The sequence below is a fragment of the Dama dama genome, chromosome 4, assembly GCF_033118175.1.
Source record: "Dama dama isolate Ldn47 chromosome 4, ASM3311817v1, whole genome shotgun sequence".
In the NCBI taxonomy this organism is placed as follows: domain Eukaryota; kingdom Metazoa; phylum Chordata; class Mammalia; order Artiodactyla; family Cervidae; genus Dama; species Dama dama.
The window spans coordinates 67283209-67293586 of NC_083684.1; the positions used below are offsets into that span (position 1 = coordinate 67283209).

At 39.7% G+C, this 10378-nt stretch overlaps 1 protein-coding gene across 1 annotated transcript; it reads right to left on the reverse strand.

Annotated features, from left to right (window-relative positions):
• Window positions 1-2413: 2413 nt before the first annotated feature.
• LOC133055205 (putative zinc finger protein 56) lies at window positions 2414-9206 on the reverse strand. Its single transcript, XM_061140632.1, has 2 exons — window positions 9089-9206; window positions 2414-2913 (listed from the first exon to the last, which is right to left on the reverse strand). The coding sequence occupies exons 1-2, from the start codon at window positions 9204-9206 to the stop codon at window positions 2414-2416; spliced, it is 618 nt and encodes a 205-aa protein (XP_060996615.1).
• Between the last annotated feature and the right edge of the window lie 1172 nt (window positions 9207-10378).

Sequence of the window (10378 nt, forward strand, 5' to 3'; positions counted from 1 at the left end):
CCTTACAGAAAACATGCATTTTTAGGGTTACTATACGTGTGCCAATAGCAGCTCCATGATTAACAAAAAGAAATTAAAACTATGGGTTTGATCTGTCTTTAATAGAAACAGTGGATACAGTTCACAATTTTCTGCTTAGTCGATCAGTCATGTCGGGCTCTTTGCAACGCCATGTATTGTAGCTCGCCAGGCTCCTCTGTCCATGGAAGTCTCCAGGCAAGAATACTGTCTCATTCTTCATTCAGTTCAGTTCAGACACTCAGTCATGTCCGACTCATTACAACCCCATGGACTGCAGCACGCCAGGCCTCTCTGTCCATCACCAACTCCCAAAGTCTATTTAAACTCATGTCCATTGAGTTGTGATGCCATCCAACCATTTCATCCTCTGTTGTCCCATCTCCTCCCACCCTCAATCTTTCCCAGCATCTGGGTCTTCTCAAATAAATCAGTTCTTTCCATCATGGGGTCAAAGTATTGGAGTTTCAACTTCAACATCAGTCCTTCCAATATTTAGGGCTGATTTCCTTTAGGATGGACTGGTTGAATCTCTTTGTAGTACAACGGACTCTCAAGAGTCCTCCAACACCACAGTTCAAAAGCATCAATTCTTCAGGGCTCAGCTTTCTTCATAGTCCAACTCGCACATCCATACATGACTACTGGATAAACCATAGTCGTGACTAGACATAGCTTTGTTGGCAAAGTAATGTCTCTGCTTTTTAATATACTGTCTAGGTTGATCATAACTATTCTTCCCAGGAGTAAGCATCTTTTAATTTCATGGCTGCAGTCACCATCTGCACTGATTTTGCAGCCCCCCCAAATAAATCCTGCCACTGTTCCCACTCTTTTCCCATCTATTTGCCATGAAGTGATGGGACCAGATGCCATGATCTTAGTTTTCTGAAGGCTGGGCTTTAAGCCAAATTTTTGACTCTCTTCTTTCACTTTCATCAAGAAGCTCTTTAGTTCTTCTTCGTTTTCTGCCATAAGGGTGGTGTCATCTGCATAGCTGAGGTTATTTTATTTCTCCCATCAATGTTGATTCCAGCTTGTACTTCTCCCAGCCCAGCATTTCTCAGTATGTACTCTGCATATAAGTTCAATAAGCAGGGTGACAATATACACACCTGACGTACTCCTTTCCCTATTTGGAACCAGTCTGTTGTTCCATGTGGAGCTCTAACTGTTGCTTCCTGACCTCTATACAGATTTGTCAAGAGGCAGGTCAGGTGATCTGGTATTCCCATCTTTCTAAGAATTTTCCACAGTTTCTTGTGAAGGTTACTGTTGGTTGTGGGTTAACACTTCATTCATTACAACCAACTGAAACACTAAAAACCATTCACTTCTACTAATAGCCTTGTATGAATTTCACACATAGTTGACATAAAACCTTTAATAATCCACGATATGATCCATGATTAAATACATATCAAAAGTACAGAGAAAGATATTCTTTTTTCTGATTTTTATGGTGTACAAACAAAGCCTAGGAAACAATTAGTAAACATGATACACACTAATTGTCTGCCTTTTCCAGGAAGGGTTTCCAATACATTTCTAGGTTATCACAGAAGCTGTCTTTATTGCAACACTGTCAAGTAATATTCATGACTTGTGCTGAAATTATAAAGGTACATCAGTATTGTAGTGAACTGTGATGGTGTTCCTCTTTCAAATAAATTGGTAGACCTATTGAAAATTTATAACCAACTTCTGTCTTCCTTTAATACTTGAAGACATTCCATGATCACTTACATCATGGCAACCTCCCAATATTTAACATCAATGCCAAACACCTCCATTTAGATGTTCATTGTCCACTTTACATTGTGGTATCCTTCATCTTCTAATGGAGAATAGATAGAAATGGTTGCAACACAGTATGAAAAGGCTAATCTTTCAAGCATAAACCATCCAAAACCCATGTTTGCATACACACTATAGAAGCGAAGCATAGTATGGATTATTTGAGTGTTGAATTACATTCACTTCTAATAATCTCAAATCACGTCATTATAAACAAGCATACATTGCTAAGAATTCTAACTTTCGTACCATCAATACATATCTACGATTCATGCTGATATATCCATTTTCTGTGAGTTTTCACCATGGAGTACTCCCTACAGTAGTTCTCCTTCAGAGAAACTTTGGAAAAGAGGATTGATGAAATACTTTCTAATAAGCAGTCTCTTATGTTTCTTTACATTTAAATTTTGATTAAATATTTTCTACATATTTGTTACATCATTTTCATAGGTTTCTTGTATAAACTCCCAAGTTTTCTGATGCATGCTTATGACAAACCTTTCATCACTTCTTCCATTACTAGTGTTCTTCCCCGGTGTGTGTTCTCAGCTGTTTAGTGAGATGACCCCTATGACTAAAGCCTTTGCCACAATCTTCATGCTTTTAAGGATTCTCTCCAGTATGCACTCGCAGATGTGCAATAAGATTGACGTTCTGATGAAAGGCTTTGCCATTTTGTACATTTATAAGGTTTCTCTCCAGTATGAACTCGCAGATGATTAGTCAGAACTGACTTGTGATTAAAGGCTTTGCCACATTCTATACACTTATACGGTCTCTCTCCAGTATGAACTCGCAGAAGTGTTGTAAGATTGAATTTCTGATTAAAGGCTTTGCCACATTCTGTACATTTATAAGGTTTCTCTCCAGTATGAACTCGCAGATGTTTAGTGTGTTTTGATTTGTCATTAAAGCCTTTGCCACATTCTATACACTTGTACGGTCTCTCCCCAGTATGAATTCGCTGATGTCCAGTAAGAGCAGAACTGTTTATGAAGGTCTTCCCACATTCTGTACACTTATAACGCTTCTCCCCCATATGAATTCGGTGATGTTTACTAAGACTTGAACTCGCAATAAAGGCTTTCCCACATTCTGAACATTTACAACATTTCTCTCCAGTGTGAGTAAGCTGATGTTTAGTAAGAAGTGAGCGATGGACAAATGTTTTGTCACATTCTGTATATTTGAAAGATGTCTTTCCTGCATGAATTTTCCTATGTCTACTTAGATTGGATGAGGTACTAAAGAATTTCCTATGTATCTTACATTGGTGTCCTTTCTGTGAATTTTGAATAGTTTGCTCTTGTACAAGTTCTGAAGACTGATTAGAAGCTTTACCATATTCACTACAATTATAAGTCTTCTCTCCGGTGTGAATACTCTTTAGAGAAAGAACTGACATCTGATAAGAGATATTTCTGCATTCATTACTTTTAGAATCCCTGTGTGAAGATTCACCTCCCTGATGTTTCATAAGGTATGAGTCTCCGTCAACCTTATACCCAGCTTGATTGCTTGAATACCTTCTCAATCCACCATAAATACCCTTATAATTACTGGGGCTGGAACCCTTACTTAAGACCTGACTAATTTTATTACACGTAGAAAGCTGTTCCGTATTAGCTATATCATGACATACATTGAACAATGGCGGTTAGACTACATCTCTTCCATTATCATCAACGCTATACATTGTGGAATGGAGAGGAAATATCTTTTGATGGAAGAATAATGACTTCCTGCTCACAGATCCCTCAAATTGAGTATATGGTGAGTTTTGTCCCTCATTTTTAAATCTCAGGTGTTCAGACATGCTTGAACCTATGTTTAAATGAAGGCTACGTTCAGAATTGTTTGAATGAGTATTTGCAGTAGAGACTAAATCACCTTCAAAATATACCACTTTTCCTTTCAGAGAACATGTATGTTTCTCAAGGTGAGGTGAATCTTCTCTTAAAAACTTACATTTCTCAGCAGATATTGAAGACTGAAATTGGTTTTTTCCACACTTTGACTCATGTTGCTCATTTCTTTTTGCACTAATGTTTGCCTTATGCGTCACTGTTTCAATTTCTTTATGTCCATAAAAACATGTTTGTCGTTCATATGCCCTCGTATATTTCCAGTGTTTTATTAAATTGAAATTTCTGAAGTGAAATCTTTCATATATTCCTAGGTTTGCTTTTGGATACAAATCTTTTATCCTTGGCTTCTGTGGGATCAAATCACAGGTGTCTTGTGGAGACACACCTGAAAGATAACAAATAATAAGTAATTTTACCTGCTCTTCCCAGGGAATATCCTTAAAGATTTAGAGAAAACTGATGAAACTTTCATTAGTTCAAAAATGAAATAGAGAAGGGAGGATAAACATGCCAGAGGATTAGGAGGACATGGACTTCTTCTCTCTCCACAAAGGCATCAAGAATACATCAGAAATGGAACACTTCTCACAGAGCCCAGCTGGACACTAGCAGAGGCCCTTGGAAATCTACAAGGACAGATACATTCCTGCTGAGCCAGGTAGGACAAGAGAAAGAAGAAGGAAAAGGAAGAGGAGAGAAGTGGGATGGGGCCTGTAGCCCTGGGGGGACATGAAAGTGAGGAGCGGTCTGCACATCCGGGGAAGCCTCTCGTGGGGAGCTCAGTTTGGACAGAAGGAGAGCCTCATTCTCTGTGGGAGAGAACATGGCAACCAGCGTGTGGCAGCGGGACAGGGTGAGACCTGCACACGGGGGCCTGACCCCTGCCCTGCCCACCCAGCCTGAGAGGCACGTCCACCGCTGCAGACAAGGGCTGGGCGCTGGAATGTGGGGTTCAGAAAGCAGACCCAGACAGAGGCCTGCGGTTGGCAGTGAGGAGACATCCTGAGGGGACGGGAGTGAGGGAGGGCTCTATAAACGGGGTGCTTGTGGAGGAAGCCTGAACCATCACAGAGCAGAGCACAAATCTCTGGACCAATCTCACGCATCAAGGTGTAGGCACCAGAAGGATGACTAACGAGGTGCCCGTAGCCTTCAAAACAGAGACTACAAGCAGAAAACTGGACAAAATGAGATGGCAAAGGAATGTGTGACAGAGGGAGAAGCGTGCTAAGAACCTACAGGAACCATTAAATGAAGAGGAGATAGGCAATCTAATGATTAGTTCTTGCTTTACGTCATCTGAAGTGGAGACACCAAACATTTTCACAAATCCTAGCTGCCTAATAATTCTTTAGTCCACTTCTTGTCCAACATGTTTCCAAGAATGTTCTATTAGATGCTTCAATCTAAAAATAATAAACAATATTGACAGAGAACTATTCATAAAGTGAAGGACACTTTATGGAATAAAAGACACTTTATTATAGGAAAATATCTGAAGAAGCTCATTACACATAAGAGAAACTTAATAATTTCTTGAGAACTTAAATGAGAGACTTTGAAAATATGCTTGAAACACTGGGAATTCTACTCATTGCTCTGTGGAGACCTAAATGGGAAGGAAATCAATAGAACGGGAAAGACTAGAGATCTCTTTGAGAAAATTAAAGATACCAGTGTAATGTTTCATGCAGAGAAGGGCACAATAAAGGATAGAAATGGTATGGGCATTACAGAAGCAGAAGATGTTAACAAAAGGTGTCAGGAAAATGTGGAAGATCAACACAAAATATCTTAATAACCATGATAACCAGGATGGCATGATCACTCACCTAGACACAGACATCCTGGAGTCTGAAATCAAGTGGGTCTAAAGAAGCATCACTACCAGCAGAGCTAGTGGACGTGATGGAATTCCAGCAGAGCTATTTGAATCATAAAGATGATGCTGTGAAAGTGCTGCACTCAATATGCCAGCAAATTTGTAAAACTCAGTAGTGGCCACAGAACTGGGAAACATTAGTTTTCATTCTAATCTCAAAGAAAGGCAATGTCAAAAAATGTTAAAAAGACCGCACAATTGCACTGATGTCACACACTAGCAAAGGCAGGCTCAAAATTCTCCAAGTAAGGCTTCAACAGAATGTGAACTAAGAAATGCCAGATGGTCAAGCTGTATTTAGGAAAGGTAGAGGAACTGGTGATCAAATAGCCAATATCCCTTGGATCATTGAAAAAGCAATAGAGTTCCAGAAAAACATCTGCTTTGGTTTTATTGACTATGCCAGTGCCTTTTACTGTGTGGATCACAACAAACTGGAAAATTCTGAAAGAGATGGCGATGCCAGACCACCTTACCTGCCTCCTGACAAATCGCTATGGAGGTCAAGAAACGACAGTTAGAACCAGACATGGAACAATGGACTCGTTCCAAATTGGGAAAGGAGTATGGCACGACTGTATATAGTCACTCTGCTTATTTAACTTATAGGCAGAGTACATGATGCATGAGCACTGGGTGATCCCTGGGTTGGGAAGATTCCCTGGAGAAGGGAAAGGCTACCCACTCCAGGATTCTGGCCTAGAGAATTCCGTGGACGGCATAGTCTGTGGGGTCGCAAAGAGTTGGACACGACTGAGCAGCATTCAGTTTCACTTTTCATCATGCTAAATGGTGGGCTGGAAGAAGCACAAGCTGGAATCAAGATACAGGGAAAATATCAACAACGTCAGATATACAGATGACACCATGCTCATGGCAGAAAGCAACGAGAAACTGAGGAGTCTCCTGATGAAACTGAAAGAGGAGAGTGAAAAGCTGCCTTCAAACTCAACATTCAGAAAACCAAGATCATGGCATCCATTCCCATCACTTCTTGGAAAATAGTTGGGGGAAAAATGGAAACACTGACAGATTTTATTTTTTGGGGCTCCAAAATAACTGCAGATGTTGACTTCAGCCATGAAATTAAAAGATACTTGCTCCTTGTGAGAGAGTCATTTCCTAGGTAGATTGATAAGTCTAGGGATCCCCAAGGAGAGAGAGGTCTGGAATACTCAAGGAGGAAGAAAGGACAAACTTTTTCCTTTCTTTCCTCTATATTCCTTAGGATTATGTAACAATAATATATTCTGCCTGAGCACAGTCTCTGCATTAAACCTTCTGGCTAATTCTGATCTTAAAATTTAAATTCTGGAATAGGTCTGGTGAGGCCTTTACAAGCTCCAGACATTCTTTGAATTCATTGGAGAGTATGTAACTCCATTGCTAACACTAGCAACGGGGTATTCTCTCTGCCCCCTTCTGATGTCTATGTCAGAAGCTTTCTCTATCTCCTTTATACTTTAATAAAACTTTATTACACAAAAGCTCTGAGCTATCCAGCCTCATCTCTGGCCCCGGATTGAATTTTTCTTCTCCAGAGGCCAAGAACCCTGGCGTCTTTGCATGATTCAGCAACAGCCTTTCACTTGGGAGTAAAAGTATGAGCAACCTAAACAGCATATTAAAAAGCAGAGACGTTACTTTGCCGAAAAATGTCTGTCTAGTCAAAGCTATGGTTTTTCCACTAGTCATATATGGATGTGAGAGTTGGACCATAAAGAGAGCTGAGTCCCAAAAACCTCATGCTTTTGAACTGAGGTGTTGGAAAAGACTCTGAGTCCCTTGGACTGCAAGGAGATCACACCACTACATCCCAAAGGAAATCAGTCCTGAATATTCATTGGAAGGACTGATGCTGGAGCTGAGGCTCCAATAATTTGGCCACCTCAGGCAAAGAACTGACTCACCAGAAAAGACCCTGATGCTGGGGGACATTGAGAGTAGGAGGAGAAGGGAACAACAGAGGATGAGATTGTTGTATGCATCATGGACTTGATGGACATGAGTTTGACCAGGCTCCAGGTATTGGCGATGGAAAGAGAAGCCTGGTGTGCTGCATCAATGGGGTTGCAAAGAATGGGACACGACTGAGAGACTGAATGAACTGGCTGATCGGTATAATTGATTCTTCCTGGTGTACAGTAGTACAAAATTATAAAGCAGCTGTATTCCAATTAGAACTTTTTAAAAAGATTTCTTTATATAATCTAGAAATTCTTATAATTGGAATCAACCATTAAGAATACGGGTGGAAAATGTACTAAGCTTTTATGCCAATTTATTTTAAAATTCGATGAGGTAATTGAGTATATTAACATACTTAGTATTTTAGAATGGGGCCAAATGCACTTAAGATATTTTATATGAAATCATATAAGGAAAAGAGAAACTTTGAAGTAAACCTTTGATTTTCAGCAGGTTTTGCTTTCTGCAGTGAAAAAATTACTTGAATTTGAAATTTATTTAGAAGGTCCTATATCTAGCTCGCAGTGGATAGGAAGTTATAAATCAGAAAACAAAAATCTGTCCCTAGTATTCCTAGGAGTTTAGCAGTTTGTTTACGACTTCACTCACACATTTTTGTCTAGAGGTAGAAACTTTAAAAGGACCATCATACAGTCACTCATAAATGGCACAGTTTTCCTAGGATCCCCAAGAAATGGAAGAGCAACCAATGAATGCAGTTTGTGACAAGCCAAGAGGAGCCTTTTAATTCACACTGTGATGGAAAAAAGGAATCACTGGAGATCAATTCATGAATGATTTCAGAGACAAAATGGGGCAGGTGATCAATTTCTTTGACAGTAGCAGAAATAAACCCAGGTTTTCCAAAATCATTTCCACTGAGGCACATCTTCCAAAACCACCTGACACATGATGACTTCCTCACTGCTCCTTGGACCTCTCATCTGAGTCCATTCACACCTACCTGGGTATATGGCTGTTGTCTCTATTCTCCTTATACTCCTGGGTTCGTTCAATTGCTCCAGAAAAGTGCCAGATTCAGCCTAGAGACTACAAGTCCTGTTCATCAGAGAAAGGAATATTTGTGTTTTTAGGGATTCATCCATGCCCAATCCTATATGTATTCAGGTGAGACGAGAATGCTAATAGAGCCGAGAAAATGATTTCCCCAAATACCTTATTCAAAGCACCTCTATAATACTAACAAATACATAACAATCAAATCCTGAGATTTTGGTCACATACTGCTAAGCAAAAGTAAGTGTGTAAATGTGAAATTAACAGAGCATGCAACTATTTAATACCACAGAACGTATACAATTACCACTCACCTAGAATGAAGCAGGAAGAGTACATCAGGGAAGAAAAAGCTTACCAGCATAGCAAACCATCATGAAGCCTTCCTCTCTAAACTCACAGACACTCATTTCCCTCTAGAAAGCAGAGATCCAAAACCACTGTGGGAAGCAGACAATTTCAGAAGACATTCTAGAAATGAAGGAACCAAAACCTCGTGGGTAGGTAAGCGATTCTGGAAGGCAGTTGTCCTCACCCAAGGAGGCCAGGTTCCTGTAGTTCTCTAACATCACCTCCCTGTACAAGTCCCGCTGACCGAGGTCCAGGCATTCCCACTCCTCTTGAGTGAAGTCTATGGCCACATCCCGGAACATCAGCCGTCCCTGGAATACAAAGTACAGATGCCATGGGGCCATGGGAAGACTTCCTTATGTGACCCAAGATGGAAACAGCAAGTTCAGAGACCTGGTTTTCCTTTACAAGAGTGTCTGCTGTTACACAAGAATATAATTTTTACACAGTAGTATCTTCACCATATTTTTAACCCCAGGAAAAGAGGATGACATATGATGACCCATAAACTACTACAGAAAATATTATGACTAGGAAGAAGAATTATAAAATAATCAAGAACTATAAAACAAATATTGGCATACTTATTTTTGACTGTTGTACCCATGTGACACAGTATAAATTGTCTATCCAAAAAAAAAAAAACAAACAAACTGGAAATATTTTTAAAAACACATTCCAATCCAAACATTCTGGAGTGGGACCAATGTGCCACATTTTTAACAAGCTTATTTCAACTACTAATGCTGAAAATTCTGCTCCATGAATGACCATTTTGAAGAGCTCTTAGGTAGAATAGTAAGGAAAGAATTCATACTTAACTTTGAACTTTAAGTGTTCTACAGATTTTACAGGTCTCTCAGTAGTAACCTTGGTGGCAAGAATCATTTTAACTATTTAGCATTTACTATATATGCAGGTCAGGAAGCAACAGTTGGAACTGGACATGAAACAACAGACTGGTTCCAAATAGGAAAAGGACTACAATATATAGTCAAGGCTGTATATTGTCACCCTGTTTATTTAACTTATATGCAGAATACATCATGAGAAATGCTGGGCTGGGAGAAGCACAAGTTGGAATCAAGATTGCCAGGAGAAATAAAACAACCTCAGATATTCAGATGACACTACCCTTATGGCAGAAAGTGAAGAGGATCTAAAAAGCCTCTTGATGAAAGTGAAAGAGCAGAGTGAAAAAGTTGGCTTAAAGCTCACCATTCAGAAAACTAAGATCATGGCATCTGGTCCCATTATTTCATGGGAAATAGATGGGGAGACAGTGGAAACAGTGTCAGACTTTATTTTTTTCGGCTCCAAAATCACTGCAGATGGTGATTGAAGTCACGAAATTAAAAGATGCTTACTCCTTGAAAGGAAAGTTATGACCAACCTAGATAGCATATTAAAAAGCAGAGACATCACTTTGCCAACAAAGGTCTGTCTGGTCAAGGCTATGGTTTTCCCAGTGGTC